The 24,575-nt window shown below is 39.8% G+C and overlaps 1 protein-coding gene across 6 annotated transcripts in view; it reads right to left on the reverse strand.

The window, feature by feature from the left end:
• The window catches only part of DENND5A (DENN domain containing 5A), a 118,818-nt gene that overhangs the window by 45,749 nt on the left and 48,494 nt on the right, over nucleotides 1-24,575 (reverse strand). For 5 of the 6 annotated variants that reach the window (XM_023239548.2, XM_023239547.2, XM_023239552.2 and 2 more), the window contains 3 exons: nucleotides 20,782-20,969; nucleotides 8,914-9,231; nucleotides 250-465 (listed from right to left, as the gene is read on the reverse strand). In XM_023239548.2, coding sequence (XP_023095316.2) covers nucleotides 250-465; nucleotides 8,914-9,231; nucleotides 20,782-20,969 — 722 coding nt within the window. The remainder of the gene's footprint in view (nucleotides 1-249; nucleotides 466-8,913; nucleotides 9,232-20,781; nucleotides 20,970-24,575) is intronic. The other variant, XM_023239551.2, reaches the window with a different exon arrangement.

Raw genomic sequence — 24,575 nt, forward strand, 5'->3', positions numbered from 1 at the left:
TTTTTTAACACTCATATAATTTCAGATATCCTGAAATTTTGACACACTAGCCCAAACTCACTCAGGTAACCTACTGGGGCAACCAATCTTCCCAGAATCCTGATGTTCAACCTGCACGTGCACCTTAACCTAAGACAGCTCTGCTTCCAGCATATACGTATAATGAAAGAAAAACTCATCTTCAGTTAAATCTTCAGGAGGGTCTGGCATATTCTCATTTCTCACCACCTCGCCAGCAGGATTACTCACTTTATCAAAGTTTTGCATCTGCTCCCTGTTGGTAAACCAGGACTCCTTATCCTGGCTGGGCTGAATAACAAACACCTCATAATCTGCAAACATCTGAGTGAAACGATTTGCAAAAACTTCCCGGATCTGAATGTTTAGCTGGTAAATCCTCAGTTCTTCTTCATCACATTGAACCTTCAGGTCCTTATTGCTGCTGGGGTCTTCACGTACTTCCAGCTACCAAAAATCAAACAACAGTTGAAAATATAAGCTTTTCCTTTATCCTCCCCAAAATGCAACTCATCCGTTCCACCCCCACCCCCCTTCCAGTGGTCACTTACTTCACAGCAAATGGAGAAAAGAAACAAAAGAGAAAAACATCAGAAGGAAAAAAAGAAAGAGATTCTGACATGCAGAAGAGAAAAATGAGGGTGTTCCACTTGCAGGTACCCAGGAACTTAATGAAAATAGAGATTAAGATTACAGGCAGAGAGAGATTCAGCAATAGAAGAAAAGCTGCTACTTATCTCGAGGGTCAGAGAAAGGAGGGAATCTGGGAAGTCAATGAGAAAATGATAATGCAAAGCAACAGAGTAAGACTCTGGCTCTCCCTTCATCTCTTTGATTTTCTCCCCCACATCACTGTCCTTATCTTTCTCCCTAAGAATTTTTCCTTACTGTGTCCAACCTCTCTAAATATTTCCCTGCTCCTCTTTAGCCACAATTAAAAAAAAAAAACAAAAAAAAAAAACAAAAAACAAAAAGTCTGCTCTACTACCTAAATAGAACAAGAAAATGAAATGTTTCACACTTCACTACAAAAAAAAAAAAAAAAAGCCAAAGTGATTACATTGTCCCATTTGCTTATACATAATTTATAAAAATAATTTAACAGTGAGAATGGAGGAGGGTGAAGAGATGAGTAAAAAACTACAGAAAGCTGATAGTCTCATCAAAGTCAAGAAATGAAAAACTAACTTCATCCCCAAAAGAGCATAGGACTAACATTCAAGAGTGATTGAGGGAGCTAGGGGCAGGCTGAGAGCAAAATGTAAGCTAACAGCATTCCCCACCCCCCAGGTGGGACATGTATATATACTATTTCTTGGACACTCCAAGCTACCCCAAAACAGGAAAGGACAAAAAACCCAAATGGTTAAACTGATAAGAGTCTCCACCAGTTTACCAGAAAAAGGCAATCCCATCATAGCCTAAAGTCTAAGAACTCCTGTCTTAATGTTAATGCTTTGCTAGAGGGAAAAACAACCTTAGCTTGACAATAGTAGGCCTCCAGTACGTCTTTAGCATGTGAAAGTCTCTTTGGAAACTCCTATCTCCTCCCCTCCCCCCTCCATAAACCGGTCAACCCCCCCTCCCCCCCCCACACCCACACCCACACCCACACCCACACACACACACACACACACACTTATAGTACAGCTCTTTCTGCTCACAGGTCCTGTCCCCGTGCTTTAATAAAATCACTTTTTTGTACCAAAGACATCTTCAAGAATTCTATCCTGGCTGATGGCTCTGGACCACCCCACCATTACCCCAAAATTTAATCATAAGGCACCCAGTGTGTGGGGCGATGAGTCTTTTCATCTGGACTCTGAGTTTTGGTGTAAATTTGGTGTGCCCTTTCTCTTTTCCTCCTTTACTTTCATGGTCTTTTGGAACACTTTCATGTTGGCTGCAATCCTCTAGCCTGTGGCTACTCTATGGGGTAGCCTGCCTTCTGACTGTTAAGTTAGTACCCTGGCTGGAATGGTAATAAGACCCAGAAACTTGATGCCCTCTCTTTATTCCTGTCCTTATACAAAGTTGTCTCTCTTGGGCACAGGACAGCCACCTAAATCACCAAGATGGCTACCAATCTTAAGACTCCCGTGTGAGGTTCCCTCCTCAAGGTCTCTGGTCAAGCAGCTTCTGGCCTTGAGATCTCCACTGGCCAAAACCAGTACCCAAATGAATTAAAACCCTACCATTTCCTAAGGAAGTTGGCTATAAAGGCTGTGTGTTGGAACCTTACTAAGATCATAATGGATTTCTATCTGTGCTGCTTTCCATCAATGTCCTCTATCAACTACTACTTAAATTACAAAATTGGGGAATTCCCCCTTGTAAAACTTTTCCAGTGTTTTCCATGGGTTACAAAATGGTGGTTTCTTGGCCTTCTCAGCAAGGCAAACTTGGTCCAAACACCAGGCACCCATCTGTAGCCTAGGATGCAATGTGCAAGCAGGGGGATGCTAGCATCCCTCCTTCAGGAGCCCTTAATTGACTGATTGGTGGTCATAGTGGTTTCGTTCGAGGGACACCTGGGGTTGCTTTGACACCAGGAACCTCTGACATATCCTGCGCATGGGATACCACCCAGGAGTCAGGGGGATTCTCAGGGGTAATGGACCTTCTTTCTACTTTCTCTCTACTTTTCTGTCTAGGAACAGGGGAGCTTCTCCTCAGTCCCCAGGGACTCTCTCTTGGGATGCCTTTTAACCCAATGGAAATAATTTGGTTTGCAAAATGTAGAAAAGAACTGATCTCCTATAACACTGCATGGCCTTAGTAAACAGGGCAAATGGATGGAGGTACCCTAGGTCCAGGCCTTCATGGCTCTACCCGGACCCAAGAGCCTCTTGCACAATGTGTTTGGTCAGTAACCAGGCCAGTAAACTCCCTCCTGATATACTGGATGATAATTGTCTAAACGGGCCTCCTCCTGATAGTACCCAGGTTGCTGGAGGAAACACAGGCCATCCCTGACAAAGGGGATGCTCTTTCTCTTTTTATTTTTAATTGTTTTAATGTTTATTTATTTTTGAGAGAGAGACAGAGACAGAGACAGAGTACAAGCAGGGAGGGACAGAGAGAGAGTGAAACACAGAATCCAAGGCAGGTTCCAGGCTCCAAGCTGTCAGTACACAGCTCAACGCAAGGCTTGAACCCACGAACCATGAGATCATGACCTGAGCCAAAGTCAGACGCTTAACTGACTAACCCATCCAGGCGCCCTGGGATGCTCTTTCTCTTAAGTGGACACATATGAAACAACTCAGCATTTATTTAAACTAATTTAAGTGTGCTGGTTTAATTAAGATAGACATGTCTTCAGAGTTATCAGCATTAAATATGAAACTTGTATTCTACCAAGGTTTACTAAAGGTCAAATAAGCTCATGTTATCTCTGTTGCAATTTGTTAGCAAAAAGATGACTTAAAATGATGGTTAATTTTGTCTGTTTCAAAGTTTTCATGGGTAATTGTTAAGAGCTTTCAAAGTCTTTGGTAACCTGAAACTTTGAAGTTTTGCTTGCACAATAAACGAGATTAAATTCATTGGACATTTAGGTCTTTTCCAAATACGATAGAGTGCTAAAACTTTGTTACTGAACATAGGCTTGTGCTTTTAACTCCTTATTGCAGAGAAACTAAGGCTATTTGGGTCTATTGGAAAACATGCTTTGTGCTTAACTGGTTCATGAATTTGCCCTCTAAAGAACTCTGGTGTAACGGTTTATGATTGGTTACTAAGTTTTCATTGGAGACTAAGGTTTCCAAGAGTTAAAATTCTGCTAAATGTACTTAAGACTGATGGAAATAAGAAAAGCAACTCCATATGTAGGAAAGTAGAAATATAAGAAATATATAAGGAATGGAAATATATTTTTTGTTGAAGGTAAAAGAAAATAATTTTGTCCTAAATGAGATTGGTTGGAGAGAAATGGCTTGGGACAAAATTTGAAGGCAAAGGAAAGCTGTAGAAGGTTCATGAAGGAAAATCTTGAAAAGGAATTTATGTGTAGTCAGGATGGACTAAGGTTGAGATTAATACAGTTTAAAAGTACACTGGGGGGCACCCTAGTGGCTCAGTTGAGTGTCCAACTTCAGCTCAGGTCATAGTCTCACAGTTCATGGGTTTGAGCCCCGAGTTGGGCTCAGTGTTGACAGCTCAGAGCCTGGAGCCTGCTTCGGATTCTGTCTGTCTCTCTCTCTCTCTCTCTCTCTCTCTCTCTCTGTCCCTTCCCCTACTCATGCTCTGTCTCTCTCTCAAAAATAAACATTAAAAAAAATAAAAAATTTTTAAAAATTTAAACAGTACACTGGTATAAGGTTGAAATTCTGTTTTTCTCTCTTTTCAAAAGACAAAGTTTTCTTAGATTGTTGATCTGCTCTCATTAAGAAAATGTAAACAAAGGTTACATTAGGTGATATTACGTTTCATCTTTATCAGGTCTTTGATTACTTAAAATTGCTCAATATTAAAGGAGCTAGGTTTTGCTAACAACTGTATAATACTACCTATTTGCCTTTAGGATTTCTTATTGCCAGCTTGGGTAAAGAAATAAGATTTGTAATGATCTGTAATCCTATTTAGGATGTGCTTTATAACTTTCTAAATTTTAACAAACTTCCCAGGATTTAAAGGGTAAATGAAGTCTTTTTGACCAATTAGGCCTTTTTATTTTATATGCTAAGTTACTTGGAAAAGCATTGTCAAATAATGGTTAACCTTAGGTTGTATTGCATGTGTAAATGTTATAACTGCTCAAATATATATGAAATTCCTAAAGTTTTAATGCTTTATCACTTGATATTCTGATTATTGAAATGTGTTACAGAAATAACCGAATTTCCCTGTCAACTGCATCGTAATGAACTCTCATCAGATCTTTAACAATGTCCATTTCTGATATTTTGTCACTTATAATTGTTCTTATTCTCTCACAAAACTATTTCATCTTCAAGGAGATTCATAAAAGGGACTTTTAGGACAAATATTTGACATCTTTAAGATTAATACTAACATGGGTAAGAACTTCCAGAACTAAAAAACTGCATTCAAACTGAACAAGAATTAGGAACATGGGACTAAATAAACTAAAGAAGATTACAGTTTTTGTGACTCATTCGAAATATTGCTGGTTCTCTAATGTTTGCTCTTCCAGATTAAGTAAACTTCCTCTTGAGATATGTATAACATACAGAGATGTCATAAAGTATTCATTTGTAAACTGAAGCATTTATCTTTTCTCTCTACCTAAACCCTCTGAAATTCAAAAACTCTCGGTATTCTTTCTTTCATGGCAATTACAATTGTTTGCATAAGTTCAATAGGAATCTGTTCATCTTGTAACAGGACACCACTGGAAATACTGGTTATTTTACCAAGGTTTTAACTAGAATGTCCTATTTGAATGACATGCATAGACTCAGATATGACCCTAAAGCTTTAAGGAACCAAGGTTGAACTTATGAAACAGAACGATAAAGCCCCTTGGAAATGTTGGCCTGTCACCTTGTTTACAGAGTTCCCAACAGCCTTACCACGTGAGTAAAGAATGTCACTTCCTGGCATGTGCAGGAACCTCAGGATATCTTGGGGACCTTGTGAAGAGGAATTCTCCCAAATCTACAGGTATTGCAGGCATGTCTGATGGCAAGTACTTCACTTGGCTTCTGGCCTAGAGAGGCAACTAAAAGTTCAATCTGGAGATTTCTTATAAAAAGGCTCCAGCAAAACAAACTTTAAAAGATCCTTATGATCAATTGCTATTCTTGCTGAGTTTATGTAAATAATTAGGCCAAGTTTGTTAAAACTGAACTTGTACTACAAACAAACTAAGTCTTGATTTGGCTGTTTCTGGAAATGAAGGTTTTTTGAGAGAAAAACGATGTTTCAATAACGCACCGTTATGGATGTTAAATTCTAGTTCTGATGGTCTTTAAATGTTTGTTGTTTGCCTAAACTAGACAACTTGAGGTAAAATTCTGAAAAACTGTCACAATAGCACAGGTATGGACAATCTCCTTGCTTGTCATTCTGTGAGAAAAAAGACCCCATGGACATATTATTTAAACAACTGGAAAATGGGATGGATTCCCTCAACAACTACATATAAAAAGACTTTTCTCACTGTAAACCTATCAATAGATAAAGACTATAGTATTTTACTAAATTATTCACTTGAGGCCAGGTTAATTCATAAATCTCTAAATATTGCAAAACATATCCTTTCCAAACCCGATCTGACAGTTACTAGAAACCCACCCCATATAAATCCAAAAGACCTGGTTTAGTTAAAGGATTAAAAGTCTAATACAGCAGGGGGCTTAACTCCAAAATGAAAAGGCCCCTATTGGGTCATATTATATACTCCCAATGCAGTAAAATTAGAGAGGCATTCTTCATAGGTTCCCATACCTAAATAAAATCTATACCCCCTTTACAGGGAATCAGTAAGGAAACTAATGTGCCTTCTTATTCCTGTGAACCTGTGGAAAAGCTCAAATTTCTCTTATGATGGTTGTACCTTTCTTTTGCATTCTCCTTTCCCCAATTTCTACTAACAATTCCTTCTTACAATGAGCCGTTCAAAAGGATCACCACAGACATGTGAGTTACAAACCAGAAAGACCAATTGGATTCCTGCTGCCTGTTCCCACTCCCATCTGAGGATGGTTCAAGTCTCACATCTAAAAATCTCACTGGCAGCACTGGCAGACACAGGGTTTGTAATGTGCTCTAACCATTAACCTGCATTTTTCTTGTTTCTATAAAAGTACATCTTATTAATTACCTAATTGCTTACTAAACAAGAGTCTATAGGATGGCTGTTTACCACCTACTACACAGTTAAAGCCTTAAATGACTCTCAAAATAACATTATATTAAATACTAAAATAACTCAAATGCCTAAAACAGTTCTACAAAACAGAATGGCATTTAGATGTTTTAATTGCTGCACAAGGTAGAACTTATACTTTTATAAAAACAAAATGCTGGGGTGCTGGGTGGCTCAGTCAGTTAAGCATTCAACTTCGGCTCAGGTCATGATCTCACAGTTCGTGAGTTCAAGCCCCACATCGGGCTCTGTGCTGACAGCTCAGAGCCTGAAGCTTGCTCCTGATTCTGTGTCTCCCTCTCTCTCTGCCCCTCCCCTACTCGCATTCTGTCTCTCTCAAAAATGAATAAACATTAAAAAAATTAAAAACAAAACAAAATGCTGTGTATACATTCCAAATTACCACAAAAATATTTCTGGATTTCTAACTGACATGAATACTCAAATTGGTGCTTTAAACATCCCTCTCTTTCCTTTAATGATTAGTTAAACTCTTGGACTGGATGATTTCTGTCAGCTACCAAAGGACTTTCATTTGGGCCAATCTTTCTAGTTATTCTAATTATGTTTTGCTATTTTCTCCCATGCCTCTCTGCCTGGTGCCAAGACTCCATCACTGCAATAACTTCAAGCTAACAGATGATCCTTTCTACTCAAGGAGGTTCATACATGTTGCCCACGTTGGATTCAGCTGCCTCTGTGTTTTTGTAACCCTCCCTACATGTTCCCCAAGTGACCAATATTGACCCATACAGGTAGGGACAACTCTACGCCCCTACTCAATAGGAAGAAGCTACAGAAGATGAGGCCTTCCACCTTCAGCAACCTTAAAGATGTAATGGTCAAAATTGTTCAGGGGGGATATGATGACAGAGTGTCAGGCAAGCTGAGGGCAAAATACAGGCTGGTACCACCACCACCGCCCCCCTCCCCCCCCCCAAGGTGGAATATGTGTGATATTCCTCAGACACTCCTGGCTACCCAAGAACAAAGGAAAGGGTTTTAAGTGCTTGCCATGGTAATGTGGGAAATTAAGGCAAATGAAAAATTAAATTCCCTTACTGCCTACAGCCCATTGACAAGTCCTTGAGACTGGCATAGTGACCTCCCTCTAAGAACTCAGCTGCCTCAAGGATGACACTCTGCTGGGGTGTAAAAGACAACCTTGGCTTAACATTATCCCAATCTCAAGGATCCTGTAAGTCTACTTACTTTATCTCAACTGCCCCAAGATATATGCCAGCAATCATACTCCAAGCTTCTGACCCCTCAATATACATCTGAAGGGTCTCATGACTGAGGTTTTATTAAATGGTAACAAATGGTATTTCCCTCACAACAGCTAGGCCCTCAAGTTCCTGGAAACCTTGCTTCCAAAATTCCTTGGAGACTTACTCTATCCCTGACCCCCTTCCAACCTGATGATACATAATGAGTTACCCATCATGACCCCAGTGCAGCTCTTCCTGCCCACAAGTCCTGTCCCTGTGTTTTAATAAAATCACCATTTTGCACCAATGATGCCTTCAAGAATTCTTTCTTGGTTGTCAGCTCCAGACCCCATGAACCCCCCATCACCCTCAAAACTTTATCAAGAGGACCAGGATCTAGCCTCAGCTAAGCCACTTACCAGGCATTTAATCTTGGGCCACTCAGGCTCTCTAAGCCTTGGTTTCTTGAGCTATAAAGGAGTTAACAATATCTGCCCTGTATGCTATAGGTTGCCATGAAATTCACAGGGCAATGGATTTTAAAGAGGTCTGAACACAAAGATTACCACTGTCATCCCTCCAAGTCACTCTGCTGTTGCGTTCACAAAGAATGACAGTAGGCTCTCCTTGATGTCCAGGTGAGAAGCTACCCAAATTTAGATCTATATAGCATTTACTAAGATAATATATGCAAGAGCTAAATCCAGTCTCCCACACAAGAGCATTCTTTCACTGCTCGAAAATAAGCCTTGCCCTGAACTAGGTGCTTTCTCATCTCACAGTTTATTTCAGCAGGACAGCCCCCTAGCACAGACCAAGCCTGTCACAAACTCATATACAGCATCTTACCTTTTCCAGACTCACACCAGTCCTCTTAACCAAGGCTTGCAGCCGGGCAATAGTTTCATTCTCCTTGAGGAGCTCGTAGGAATGCAAAGGGGAGCCTGCGATGTTCCCATTCCTCTTGTCAGAGACAAGCTCAGAGGCCCGAAGCCTCTTCAGCTTGGAGGCACTCTCACTGCAATGAAGATTTCCTTCAGGGGGAATGCCAAATGCCATGAGAATCTCAGAGACTTCCTGGACAAACTCCAATTTGTTGGGAAACTGAGGCAGGTCCTCTGGCAGCTCAATGAAGTGGTTGTCAATGTCCACAAAGCAGAGGTTAGCCTGGCAGTCAAAACAGGATGAGTGTGAACAACTCCAGAGCATTAAGAAGAAGCTTTAGAAAGGATAATGAACAGGAGAGGGAAGAGGAAATATTTGAAATAGGCATATATGAGATATGATATAAAGAAGGTGGGGCTCGGGGCGCCTGGGTGGCGCAGTCGGTTAAGCGTCCGACTTCAGCCAGGTCACGATCTCGCGGTCCGTGAGTTCAAGCCCCGCGTCGGGCTCTGGGCTGATGGCTCAGAGCCTGGAGCCTGTTTCTGATTCTGTGTCTCCCTCTCTCTCTGCCCCTCCCCCGTTCATGCTCTGTCTCTCTCTGTCCCAAAAATAAATAAACGTTGAAAAAAAAAAATTAAAAAAAAAAAAAAAAAGAAGGTGGAGCTCAGGAAGGAAATAGACCTAGGTTCCAATCTTCCCCTGCCACTTTCTAGGGAAAGTTACTTAATCTTCTGATTCTGTCTCTTCAGTTATGAATGTTAAAAAGAGATAAAAACACTTATCTTAGAGAGGGGTAGGGATTCTGTGATGACACAGATGTTGAGCATCTAGTGCAAAATCCACACATACAGTAAATGCTCATAAAATGTTTGATAAATTCATGAATTCTTATAATAGTAAAAAGAACACCAGGAGTGAGTCAAAAAGTCTAGGTTCCATATCTCACTCCATCACTATCTCCCTTTATGACCCTGAGCATACCATCATCCTTTTCTGAGCCTTAGTCCTAATTTGTAAGATTTGGTGGCTGCTCTTACTGATTTCTGTGATTCCTTCTGGTTTTAAGGTTGCTTTTGAGAGGACCTACAGAGACAGCACTCATACACTGCTAGTGAGGTAGGTAATCTAGATTAACATAGAACAGTTTGGTAATATCCATCTATCCTCATTTTATAGACAAAACTGACATAAAGAGGTTAAGTAACTTGTTCAAAGCCACACAGCTAGTAAGTAGTAGAACTGAGATCCAAACTCCTCTAGCCTGACTTTAGACATACACTCAAGCTCTTAACCATCCATCCTTCTCCTTAGAAGTCTTACACATTTCTTATTCAATTTAACTTAAATATATTATAGTTCCTATTCCCATTGGAATTTCTTTGTAGCAATACATTAGAAAAGGCTTTTTAAAAAATATTTGTCTCGGGATGCCTGGTGGGTTCAGTTGGTTGAGCGTCTGACTTCGGCTTAGGTCATGATCTTGCAGTTCCTGAGTTTGCGCCCCCCATCAGGCTCTCTGCTGTTAGCACGGAGCCCATTTTGAATTCTTTGTCCCCCTCTCCCTGCCCTTCACCTGCTGGTGCTCTCACACACTCTCTCTCTCAGAAATAAACATTAAATATATATATATATTTATCTTATAACCATGAACCTGTCTAGCTAACCAAGACAACTATTATTTCCTCCATTGCAGTGTTTAAATGCTTAAGAGTATTTCTGTTTTGTTCATAACAGAAATGATAATATTACCTATACCATAAATTTGAGGATTATGAGACAATAAATGTTGAGATTTATAGCTAGGCTCAAAGTACATAACAAATGCCAATTAACATTGTTATTATCACTGTGGAATAACTTCAATCAATGGATATCATAACAATATTACTAGGTAGGAACATTCCATATTGAAAAGATGCTAATAATGCCCCTACTTATTTGTAAGTTTAATGTAATTTTTTTCAAAATCCCAGATTTTTGTTTTAAAAGGAATGTCTGATGAACTGATTCTGAATTTTGCCTGAAAAAATAAAACAGCCAAGAAAATTTTAAGAAAATACTTGCCTTACTGGATTCTAATATAAACATAAAACAGTAATCTGTTGGAAAAAGAGAATCTTGGGGTACCTGGGTGGCTCAGTCAGTTAAGCGTCTGACTTCGGCTCAGGTCATGATCTCACAGTTTGTGAGTTCGAGCCCCGCGTCGGGTCCTGTGCTGACAGCTCAGAGCCTGGTGCCTGCTTCAGACTCTGTGTTTTCCTCTTTCTTTCTGCCCCTTCCCCACTCACGTTCTGTCTCTCTCCAAAATAAATAAACATTAAAAAAAAAAAAAAAAAAAAGGAGAATCTTGAACAGACCCATTTATTGTGGATGGATTATTGAATAAATGTTTCGGGGACAATGGCTGTACATTTAGAAATGTTAAAATAGAATACCATACTCAAAAATAAATTTAAGATTGAAGCTTTAAATATAAAAAACAGGGGCGCCTATGTGGCTCAGTTGGTTAAGCGTCCAACTTTGACCCAGGTCTTGCTCTCACAGTTTGTGAGTTTGAACCCTGTGTCAGGCTCTGTGCTGAGAGCTCAGAGCCTGGAGCCTGCTTCAGATTCTGTGTCTCCCTCTCTCTCTGCCCCTTTCCCACTCACGTTCTGTCTCTCTCTCTCAAAAATAAACATTTAAAAATAATTTTTAAAAATATCTACCTTATTTTCTTAAAAAGAGTATCTTTTAGAGATACAAACTAAATATATTTCAATAACATAATAATGCTGTGTGAGATCTGTTTCAAAATAATCAAGTAAGGTGAGTGGGGAGGAGGAGGGTAGAGAAAGAAAAGTGGCCATGAGTTGATGATTATCATAAAACAATGGATGCTCGTCCCTTTACTCTTACACGTGTTCAACATTTTCCATTAAAAAAGTTTTAAAAAAGTTAAATAAATCCACAAGGTGCGCCTGGGTGGCTTAGTCGGTTGAGTGTCCGACTTCGGCTCAGGTCATGATCTCGCAGTCCGTGAGTTTGGGCCCCACGTCGGGCTCTGTGCTGACAGCTCAGAGCCTGGAGCCTGCTTTAAATTCTGGGTCTCCCTCTCTCTCTGCCCCTCCCCCACTCATGCTCTGTCTCTCTCTCTCTCTCTCTCTCTCTCTCTCTCTCTCTCTCTCTCTGTCAAAAATAAATAAACATTAAAAAAAATTAAATAAACCCACAAAAGCATTAAAAGAAACTATAAAAAGTTACTATTCTATCCTAAGGTGGAATGGGCTTTCTAAACTTTATATAGAGCTAAAAACCATAAAGGTAAATACTGCCATAAAAAAAATTAAAAGATAAGCAATCTAGGAAACAGTAATTGTTATGTATAACATGTAAAAGGTTAATAGCGAAAGAAATCATTAAGATAAAAATAAATTCACCCAACTGAAAAGTAGAAATTGGTTATGGAAGGCAAACACAGAAGAACTTTCTTTCACCTGATTAACATCAAATATATGAAAAGATGTTCAATTTTGTTAATAATCTAAGAAATAAAAACAAAATACTTTTCATCTACTGTGCTGACAAAGATTTACAAGATTTATAATGTCCAATGCCAGCCAAATAATAGGAAAACAAACACCTCAAACACTGTTATTAGGAACGTAAACTGGTGGCACCTGGGTGGCTCAATGAGTGAAGCATCCAACTTCGGCTCAGGTCATGATCTCGCAGTTCTTGAGTTCGAGCCCCACATCAGGCTCTGTGCTGACAGCTCAAGAGCCTGGAGCCTGCTTTGGATTCTGTGTCTCCCTCTCTCTCTCTGCCCCTGCCCTGCTCTCATTCTGTCTCTCTCTCAAAAATAAACATTAAAAAAACTTAAAAAAAACAAACCAAAAAAAAGGAATGTAAATGGAAAACTTTCTGAGGACAATCTTAAAGACATTCTTTTCCTGCCCAATCCAAGAACTAGAACATTACCAGATACTTTATCTATCTAATCCTCCCCAATACCATCCCCAACCTATACATTCCCATTCCCCAGGTAACCACTATCCAGAATTCTCTATTACCTTTTTGGCTTTTGTTTTATAATTTATATATGCCTTTAAGTTTTTGCTTGTTTTTTAAATTTATGAAAAGATTACCACTCCTTAAGGAATGTTATGGTACTACTTTTCTTCACTCAACAGGAAGCTACTGAAATTCAGCCATTTTGTTGTATGTAGCTATGTTATTCATTTTCACTCTTATATAATATTCCACACTATGTGGATATAACACAATTTATCAATTTTCCCAATGAAGAGCATTTAAGTTCTTTCCTGTTTACTGCTTTGACATTTTTACACGTTTTCTTGGACACGGATGCAAGATCTTCTCTTGGGTGTACCCTAGGAAAGGAACTGCTGTGTGGTAAGCTATGCAAATGTTCAACTTTATAAGATAAGGCCTAGCTGTGTCCAAAGTGGTTATAACAGTTTATATTTTTACCAGCAATCTAAAGTGATCCTATTGATCCAAATCCTTCCAAAACTTGGTATCATCATATTTCTTAATTTTGCCACTGATTTGGGTGCATTTAATTTACACTTCTCTGGTTGCTAGTGAAAAAATGTGTATTTTTTGTGCAATACCTGTTCATGTCTTTAGACCATTTTTCTACTGGGTTGCTTATCATTTTACTGGTTTGTACAAGTTCTTTACAATCTCCTAATGCTGACTTTTGTAGGTTATATATGTTACACGTATCTTCCAGTTTTTATCATATCTTTTTAAGATGTCTTTCTCTTAATTTAAAAAATCAAACTTATCAATCTTTTTTTAATTTTTTTTTAATTTTTTATTTTTTGAGAGAGAGAGCAGGAGAGAGGGGCAGAAGTGGGCGGGGGGGGAGAGAGAATCTCAAGCAGGGTCCACACTCAATGCAGAACCCAGTGACGGGCGCAATCTCACAACCCTTGGATCATGACCTGAGTTGAAATCAAGAGTCAGACACTCAGGGGCGCCTGGGTGGCGCAGTCGGTTAAGCGTCCGACTTCAGCCAGGTCACGATCTCGCGGTCCGTGAGTTCGAGCCCCGCGTCAGGCTCTGGGCTGATGGCTCAGAGCCTGGAGCCTGTTTCCGATTCTGTGTCTCCCTCTCTCTCTGCCCCTCCCCCGTTCATGCTCTGTCTCTCTCTGTCCCAAAAATAAATAAACGTTGAGAAAAAAAAAAAAAAGAGTCAGACACTCAACCAACTGAGCCACCTAGACTCCCTTCAATCTTTTATTTTATGGATAGTGCTTTCTGTATCTTGTTTATAAAGTCCCTACTCAGAGGTTAGAAATACATTTATTAATATTATCTTTAGAAGATTTTAAACTTTTGCTTGTGACATTTATCACTTCTTAATCCATCTCAAGTTGATTTTTGTTACAGTGGAATGTGGGGATCCTTTTTTATTTTTTCTCCTTATGGACAAGCAATTTTTCCAGCTCCATTATTAAATAGTCCCTCCTTCAGGATGGCACCTCTATGTTATATCAAAGTGCCGATCCATTGATCCTTCTATTTTTCCCCATACCAATAAGTCTTGCATCCTAAAAGAAGAGGCAGGAGGGTAACATAAGTCTAGCTAAATACAACTATTCCACAAGCTCTCAATCTATTAAATCTGCATGTTTTAACATGTGCATGCATAAACATCTGCTGGGTGCATGAAACTATTCAATTTACCAATCTATAATCAAAAAGGAGAACTTTTGGGGTCCCTGAGTGGCTCAGTCAGTAAACGTCCAGACTCTTGGTTTCGACTCAGGTCATATCTCACAGTTAATGGATTCAAGCCTCATGTCTGGCTCCACACTAAAGCAGAGCCTGCTTGTGATTTTCCCTCCCTCTCTCAGCCCCTCCCCGGCTTGCTCTTTCTCTCTTTCAAAATAAATAAAGTTAAAAAAGAGAGAGGGAGAACTTTCTCTTATCTAAGATACAAAGATTAAAAGAAGAATCACTTTAAAATTCACTTTTTGTAATTCCTCCACTGAATAACAAGTTTGAGCCCTGCCTAGAAAAAGGGCCAGTAAGTGTTTTAACACCTAAAAATTGGCTTTTTGTTTTTCCTGTTAAGATTTTAAAATTATAGGGGTGACTGGGTGACTCAGTAGACTAAGCGTCTACTTCGGCTCAGGTCAGGATCTTGTGGTTTACCAGTTTGAGTCCCGTGTTGGGCTCTGTGCTGACAGCTCAGAGCCTGGAGCCTGCTTCAGATTCCTTGCCTCCCTCTCTATCTGCCCCTCCCCGACACATGCTCTGTCTCTCTCTCTCAAAAAATAATAAAACATTTTTTTTAAAAAGATTTATTTAAAATTATAAATGCTTTCACATCAAGCCATTAAAAAAGATAGTAAAACAATTAAATCTAGTCATGAAGATCACCTGCCTCATAAGCCCCGTCAGAATAAAGCTCTGTAACCCACCACAGGCAAACAATGCAATCATTTACCCCACTGGCTCTCCTCTTTTTATAGAAAAAAAGCATTTTGTCCAATTGGAAACACAGAAGCATCTAAAAATAACTGCATCCACTCAACAATGCTTGGTTGGCTTTTCTCCCACTGATGTGAGCCAAATACAGAATGTCTGTAAAGAATTTTATGAACTCCACATGCTATGTCCCTATATTATAGATACACTCCTGGTAGGAGGTAGCTAGAGGGGAGAATACAACTCAGGCACACTTTAGAGATGGGCTAGATTAGATAGGCACCTCTGAGTAGACACCAGTATAGCCATTCTTTGCAGTGTTGGGCTGAAGAAGGTAGGAATGAAAAGGTAAAGTGAAATAGGACGTCATTCAAATACTAAACTCATACATAGCCTCACACTGTTTCCTCACAGCACACTGAGGGCTCTGGCAAACAGAAGTAATTTGCAAACCTACCTCAAACTCCTCATGCACCCCTTTCCTCAGCTAAGAGGACAAGTCCTACAAAACAGCTTGAGGGACAAGAAGCCTAAAAGAGGCACTGAACCCACATGATCAGTTTTCCTCAGTTAATTAACCTCCTGTGTTGTTTGGAAGAAGCCATGGGTAATAACCACATGGATCCCCCAAATCCCAGAAAGTCTCCCAAATCTTTTCCTGCAGGAGGTCACAATGCCCCTTCCCACCCTGAGTTCCCAACACCAAATCACAGCCAGCCTCACCTCTAGTCTATTCCCATGTTATTCACTGAGGGGGAGGAGCTCAACACACACACATTATTGGGAAAAAAGCTATTGAAGGAGTGTCCTGAGAAAGGAGAAAAACCATCAGGAAAGACAGAAAGACCCAAGACATAAAGAAGTAACACACACACACCCTTTATTCTAATATCCTCTGCCTGCTTCCCCTGACATATGGACAACATGACTCCTTCCTGGACTCACACAATAGCACCCAAAAGAGAAGCACAAGACAAAGAATGCCTCACAAAGGCAGCTCAGCACTTTCCCTTGCTCAGGGACAACTGAACTCATGTGTTGGTATAAAAAGAAACAAAGGGTTTTTTCACAGACTTCTGATGCCCCAAGATGAGGCAGCGACTGATGAATTCTGATTTAGGGATCCAGGAAATGTACAGTCTCCATCCCTCTGGAGAAAGCCCCTTTTATAAATCAAGCTTGCTCTACTACCCTGATGATGCACCCTTGCACAGGCCCATTAGTTCTGCCTCAAAGTCCCTCCAGTAGTGTAAAGATACCTCAGGATGTCCACCAAAATGTTAAAAGTAGTTATCTCTGGGTGAAAAAATTCGAAGTAATTTTTACTTTATTCTTTTTTTAAAAGGAAGGTTTTTTCAGTGTTTATTTAGAGAGAGGGAGGGAGAGTAAGCTCACAAGTGTGAGCGGGGGAGGGGCAGAGAAAGAAGAGGAGAGAGAAATAATTCAAAGCAGGCTCCACGATCAGCAGGGATCTCATGACCACCAAGATTACAACCTAAGCCAATATCAAGAGTTGGATGCCTAACCGACTGAGCCACCCAATAAAGCCACCCTTTATTCTTCATAGGGGCACTGTTAGAATTTTTTACTATAAACATATCATTCAGGGTGCCTGGGTGGCTAAGTCGATTAAGCATCTAACTTCGGCTCAGGTCATGATCTCACAGTTCGTGAGTCTGAGCCCCACATCAGGCTCTGTGCTGACAGCTCAGAGCCTGGAGCCTGCTTCCGGTTCTGTGTCTCCCTCTCTCTGCCTCTCCCCTGTTCACACTCTCTCTCAAAAATAAACACTAAAAACAAATTTTTTTTAATATATCATTTATGGGGCACCTGGCTGTCTCAGTCCATAGAGCACGTGACTCTTAATCTCCAACTTTATAAGTCTGAGTCCCATGTTGGGTGTATGGACTACCTAAAAATAAAATCTTAAAAAAAAACAAAAACAAAAACAAAAAACCACCATATATCATTTGTGAGACATCCCCAAGTTGTCTTACTATAACCGTGTATCATTTGTGAGACATCCCAAAGTTGTCTTTCAGAGATATTATTTATTAGTCTTCATTCATTATGTATACCTTTCATGGTGCTTTACTCCATGAGAAAGTCAGTTCTCCCCAACTTAAAGTTCCCCATGGGGAACTATCCAGGCTCAGATATTCTAGAGGTTATCTGCTAAAAATCAAGGTAAATATCCAGCTATCAAACACCCCACACAAATATGTCACCCTCAGAGGGCCAGTCTGGATGAAGTGGGACTCTGAAATCCTAGAACTACTTATTAAGTATGCACAGGTATTCCACATGCCTCCCCTTCCCAAGCAGACCACAAGGAAAGGCAAAGGATGTAGCAATGATGGGGAATACTGCAAAAGTGGAAGCAGCAGCAACATCAGAACAGAGTGAACTTTTGGGTTTCTCAAACAACACTTGGTTTCTCAGTCTCACCGAATCCCCCAGTTAAGAAAATTGCTGAGCTCCTAGCAGCCTCTTCATATACCCATATACGTGAGGCACCCAAAAAATGATGCTGAGGGATCCCACAGGGAACAGAACTTGCCCCAAACATATGTCAAGTTGATGCCAAAGATAAAAATAAAACTGAGAAAAGTGGCTTCTTGCCTAGAGTCCTACTCATTAGACTGGTAGGTAGCACACCTCTTTAGGTTTCCCACCTTCTACCATTTTTTGTTCTTATTCTTATTTTGACTTTACAAAATTATAATTAGGTTTACTATGAAGAGGTGTCAATTTAAATTATGCCTTTGTTTAAACCATCAAGAAGGAGCACCTGGGTGGGTCAGTTAAGCATCCTAACCAACTCTCAATTTCAGCTCAGGTCATGATCTCATGGTTCAGGGGTTCAAGCCCCACATTGGGCTCTCTGTTAATAGTGCAGAGCCTGCTCAGGTTTCTCTCTCTCTCTCTCTCTCTGTCTCTCTGTCTCTCGCTCTCTCTGCCTCTCCCCTACTGGAGAGCATGCTCTCTCTCTCAAAATAAATAAATAAACTTAAAAAAATAAAACAAAGCAAACAGAAACTCCCCAATCTCCAATCTTTGATAACTACTCTTCATGTGTATTTACCAGTAAAACAGACAAACATACATAAAAACCTAATACCCCAACTCAATGATTTTCTCTATCATTTAGATCTTTTCTTCCTTAATCAATCTTGTCCTACTCCAAACAACACAAAGCTCTATAAAACCAAAGAAGCAAAGGGGGTGGAAACAGAAGAAGCTACGAGGAAGACATTTTGATTGTAAAACCAAAGGAGAGAGGAAAAAAAAGAGATGCATTTGACTATATTAAATATTACAGGTGTGATCTAATTATCAGGGTTTCATCAAGGATGCTGCCCAGACATGCCCAACGACATGAATGAAGCTCAGAAACAAGTCCGTGCGACTGTTCTCTTCTTTGGAGGTCTCCTTACTAATACTAATATTACTCAATTATGCAAAAATCTCCCTCCAAAAACATTTTGATGAAGTGAGGAAATAAAGCCATGTTAACACCAGTGTATGTATCCTCCAAAGTCTTGTTCCCAGGCCTTTCTAATGACTGAGAAATTCAGCGTACGAAAGCCCTTTCCCCAAGTAGTTTCATACCAGCCACAAAATGACATAAAAAGGTAGACCAGTTCTATGGATAATTCCAGAAAAATAAGGGGCACCTGGGTGGCTCAGTCAGTTGAGCATCCGACTTCAGCTCAGGTCATGATCTCACAGTTTGTGAGTTCGAGCCCCACGTCGGGCTCTGTGCTTGACAGCTCAAAGCCTGCTTCAGATTCTGTGGCTCTCTCTCTCTCTCTCGCTCTCTCTGCCCCTCCTCTGCTCACATACACACACTCTCTCTCTTTCAAAAATAAACATACATTAAAAAAAGAAAAATAAATAAAAAAATAAAACAATCTTATTTTAATCATGCTTTAAATATATTTTGGATAAAGTAAAAAATAAACAAGTAAATACATATTTTTAATTAATTCTTTGGTATTTGAAACAATAGCAAAGAGGAGGAGACCATCTTCATAGAAAGAGAGGAAAAGCATTCTCTCAAGGTCTTCCTTATCTTGAAAGGAAAGTTTTCAAAGCTGGTTCAGCACCACAAGAATTACTATGATCAGGTCAACTATTACATATAAACTTGGCCTATAAAAGAAACTCACTGATTTATTAATACTTGGTATAATGAAGTAATTATGAAATTATATTATGTGGGATTTCCTTAAAATAATAAGGGAATGAGAGGTATAGAATTAAAATGCAATTTAGGGGCACCTGGGTGGCTCAGTCGAGTGGCTGACTCATGATTTGGGCTCAGGTCACGATCCTGGCGTCATGGGATCAAGCCACACTCAGCATGGAGCCTGCTTAAGATTCTTTCTTTCTTTCTTTCTTTCTTTCTTTCTTTCTTTCTTTCTCTCTCTCTCTCTCTCTCTCTCTCCCTGCCCTTCTCCCCACTCAAGCTCTGTCTCTCTCTAAAATAAAAAATTTCTTAAATATAATTTAATATGTGTAACTGCTGAAGCTAGGTGTTAAGAACACAAGAATTCATTATGCATTGTGTATATTTAAAAGTTTTACATAATAAAATGATTTTCTAATAAATGTCTTGAAAAGTATGTAAAATACTGGCTTGAAAAACTACATATGGAGTGCCTGGGTGGCCTGGTCGGTTAAACATCCGACTCTTGATTTTGGCTCAGGTCATGATCTCACAGTTTGTGAGATGGAGCCCTATGTCAGGCTCTGTGCCAACAGCATGGAGCCTGCTTAGGATTCTCTTTCTCCCTCTCACTCTGCCCCTCCCCCACTGGTGCACACGTGCACTCTCTCTCAAAATAAAAATAAACTTAGGGGCGCCTGGGTGGCTCAGTTGGTTGAGCGGCCGACTTCGGCTCAGGTCATGATCTCATGATCCATGAGTTCGAGCCCCGCGTCAGGCTCTGTGCTGACAGCTCAGAGCCTGGAGCCTGTTTCAGATTCTGTGTCTCCCTCTCTCTGACCCTCCCCCGTTCATGCTCTGTCTCTCTCTGTCTCAAAAATAAATAAAGGTTAAAAAAAAAAAAATTAAAAAATAAATAAATAAATAAACTTAAAAAAAAAAGAAAAACTGCAAATGAAAAAGGCAATTCACGATAGTATAAACACAGGGATTACAATGTATGTATGCCATATAATAAAGATGACAAGTGTTTCTGGAACAACATAAACTAAGCTAAATGTTCATCATTTTTACTTATTTCCTGGAAAGTAATTTATGTTCCTCAAAATAAAATAAAATAAACTTGGAGACACCACCCTGGGCTCATCCCAAAGCCATCCTCCCTCCAATCCTGGATTGGGACCAAAGGCACCAGCACTCAAGCTCCACATTCCTCTTACCTCTTGAGGCAGCTCCAGCTTTGACCTGTCATCCAAGCCATTGGAATGCAAGCCCATCAGGTATGGAACAGGAGCATCTAAAAAATGTAGGAGAGAAGCCGGGAGAATAGGGACATAGACATGCTGCCACTGGAAAGGAAACATGAGAGCTGTAATTGTCTCCGCCACAGTCATCAATCTCTGGTAATCTAGGTAAAAACAAAAAACAAAAAACAAAAAACAAACCAGTCAAAAACAAAGCACCTGCTTGCCAAATAACAAGTTAAAAACTTCAATACAATTTCACATTTAGAAACAGGATAAACTTCAGCAAGGGTATGCTCAGAGTGTGATTCCCTTGTGGGTACCCAGAAAGACAACCCAGAGACCTCAGTGGACCACAAGCTGAAATTTAACCCTCACATACAGGTTCTCGCAAGTGATAAAATTTAGTGTGGAAATACAGTAGAAATCCTAAATACCACCTTGCTCCAAATACTAAACCAGAATGTTAAGTAGATTCTCTTAAGTAGAAAGGGGTTGGGGAACTGGAACAACAACAAAAAAAAGGGTCTTCATTCAGCATGGAAGCCAAAACAGGCTCTTTTACCACTCAGATATGTCTGCATCCTGTAAGGAACTAATGTGAGCTCTGCCTTCAAGATCAAGACCAAAGAACCACACAGCATGCAGCAGCTGGTTTTCTACACTAGCCAAGTCTGTCTTTCACCTGGAACTTTTCCTCAATGGGAACAGCACAAATATGTTATTTTAACAGATCAATGAAAAGCTTCCCGAGGATGTGAAAGACTCAAAACATTGACTTTCAGGCCTCAAAACTCTTAACTCTAGGTCAGGGATCTTAGTTTGGGAGGGAAGGCTTGTGTTCAAAGTTTTGCTTTCCTTTAGAACACAATTTCTGGACGTGTTTTACAAAACAATAAGTAATAAATACACTGGCAAAGCCAATAAAATGGACCAGTTACAAGTGAAATTTTAAAAATTATTCTTCACAGGGGCACCTGGGAGGCTCAGTCAGTTGGGCAGCCGACTTCGGCCCAGGTCATGATCCTGCGCTTCATTGGTTAGAGCCCCGCATTGGGCTCTGTGCTGATGGCTCGGCTCGGAGTCTGCTTTGGATCCTGTGTCTCCCTCTCTCTCTGCCCTTCCCCCACTCGCACTCTGTCCCTATTTCTCTCAAAAATAAATAAACATTAAAAAAACTTTTTTTTAAATTACTCTTCACAAATGGTAAAATGGTTTCAGGCATTTAAGGACAAAGCAGGAACATAAATTTTAAAATCATATGAGTAATATCCTTTGGAATGGTTGATTTCAAATGAGCTTTCATTAGGGTTAAAGTGGTTTCATATACTAAAAACCCACCCCATCATTTAAACAAATCACAGCTTGGTTCATAAAAGAGTTATAAGTAACAAAAAGCTTTCCAGAAAATGAGGAAGGTTGAGTAAAAATGAACAAAAGCTGATATGTACCAACTATGTAGAAGTTCAGTAAAGTACCCTACATTTGCTCACTAATAAAGCTTTGAAAACTGCCTAACACCTTACTCTCAGCTAAGCAAAAAAGAACATGACCTACAAATAGCCTTTTAACTAGTAATGCAAATAAATAGAGATTAATGGGGCGCCTGGGTGGCGCAGTCGGTTAAGCGTCCGACTTCAGCCAGGTCATGATCTCGCGGTCCGTGAGTTCGAGCCCCGTGTCAGGCTCTGGGCTGATGGCTCAGAGCCTGGAGCCTGTTTCCGATTCTGTGTCTCCCTCTCTCTCTGCCCCTCCTCCGTTCATGCTCTGTCTCTCTCTGTCCCAAAAATAAATAAAAACGTTGAAAAAAAAAATTAAAAAAAATAAATAAATAAATAGAGATTAATGACTAAAATTTCATTATCTTGAACATTTTAAAGGTACTACAGGAAAATGCCTCATATGCTTCTGTGGGGAAACTAAGGCACTTGACAAATGAGTGATATAACCAATCAGTGCATAAAAGTAAACTCAGAGATTTGAACATCAATTAAAAAAAAAAAACAGTTTAGCAGAAGGACAAAAGAACATGAGCTTCTCATATTCACTAAAGATCAGGGCAAACTAATAAGAGTTCAAGGAGAGAGTCTGTCTCATTTTTCATTGTGCCCACACAAAGCATCGTCATTCCTGTATTAAAAACTATTTAGTAAAAGGGTGCCTAAGTGGTTTAGTCGGTTAAGCATCCGACTTCGGCTCAGGTCATGATCTCACAGTTTGTGAGTTCAAGCCCCAGGCCAGGCTCTGTGCTAACAGCTCAGAGCCTGGAGACTGCTTCAAATTCTGTCTCCCTCTCTCTCTGCCCCTCCCCCACTTATGTTCTGTATCTCAAAAATAAATATTGAAAAAAAAATTTTTTAATATTTAGTAAATAAACTTTTTAAAAAAAAACTACTTTGTCAAGATTCCCCACCTCATTCAAGCAACAACAAAAACATTTCCCAAATTAAAAAAAAAAAAGCAATCTTTGAAGAATTAAATTAGGTTTTATATAAATAATATAAATAATTTCAGAAAAAGTATTTAGTCCCACATGAAAGTAAACAAAAACTGAGGAACAAAATTTACACCATTGCAAGCTCTATCCTCAGCCTCTTCTTCACCTGATACCCCAATTCCATGGGACACCATACAACTTATTATTTTATCTTTCTGCTGAAATTCTTCTGCTCAATGACTACTCCAACAATCATTATTTTTTTAATGTTTATTTATTTTTGAGAGAAAGAATGTGAGCAGGAGAGGTGAAGTGAGAGAGGAGGATAGAGGATCCAAAGCAGGCTCCACCCTGTCAGGACAGAGCCCAATGTGGGGCTAGAACCCACGAACCACGAGACTGCAACCTGAGCCAAAGTCAGACGCTCAACCAACTGAGCCACCCAGGCGCCCCAATAATCGTTATTAAGACAAATTCTCATGATTCTCCAGATGAGACTTCAATTCCTATATTCTTCTACATGTGAATGTCTGTAAATAATCTACTCAAGAGCAACAATCTTGAGAATCTCAGACATCCTAAGAATTTTTTTTTAAATTCAAAATTAAGATGAATCAAAAGAATGTAAAAGCGTGGGAGAAAACCTTCAAGTGGTATTTAAAGCTGGTTTAGTCTTACTACTATGTCTGAACACTGGCTCTCAAACACGTATTCTGAATAAATATTCACTGAAACATCCCACCCCCATTTTCAGTGTGTATACACACACACACACACACACACTTCTGAATCTTAGGGGGTGGGGGTCAGGGGTACCAGAGGTCTTTTTAATCATGAGAAAACCAAACAACTTCCTCCTTCCTTTACCCAAAGTCAGTAAAGCAGGTGTTTTATGTGGCTGGCATTTCTGGCATGTCTGCTCAGGGACAGTAACATCTCACAGAAGGCCAACAGACAGTCTAAGTAAAGGAGTCCCAAAAATGCCTCTGTCATGAGACTTCCTGGCACTGGACTACTATGTATGGTTCCTAGCTGCAGGTCTGGGAACATCTGCTCTATAACCATAACACAGAGCATGCTAGAGTCTGAAGAAAGAGGCCTTCTCAGCTCCATCAAAGCAAGTTTTTCAGTATCACAGAAATCTAGTTCTGGTTTTTCCCTACTCTTCAGGATAAATGTAATCTAGCATCTAAAACTCAGACCACTTATTTTTGTAAAAGTGGATAACTTTATTTGCTTCAGATTGAAATCTCTGAAGAATTCCTTGTGATGCACTTGAAATTATGAGATTCTTAGAAACAAAACACTTTTTGAGGTCAGACATAATCTCCTC

The sequence above is a fragment of the Felis catus genome, chromosome D1, assembly GCF_018350175.1.
Source record: "Felis catus isolate Fca126 chromosome D1, F.catus_Fca126_mat1.0, whole genome shotgun sequence".
NCBI lineage: Eukaryota > Metazoa > Chordata > Mammalia > Carnivora > Felidae > Felis > Felis catus.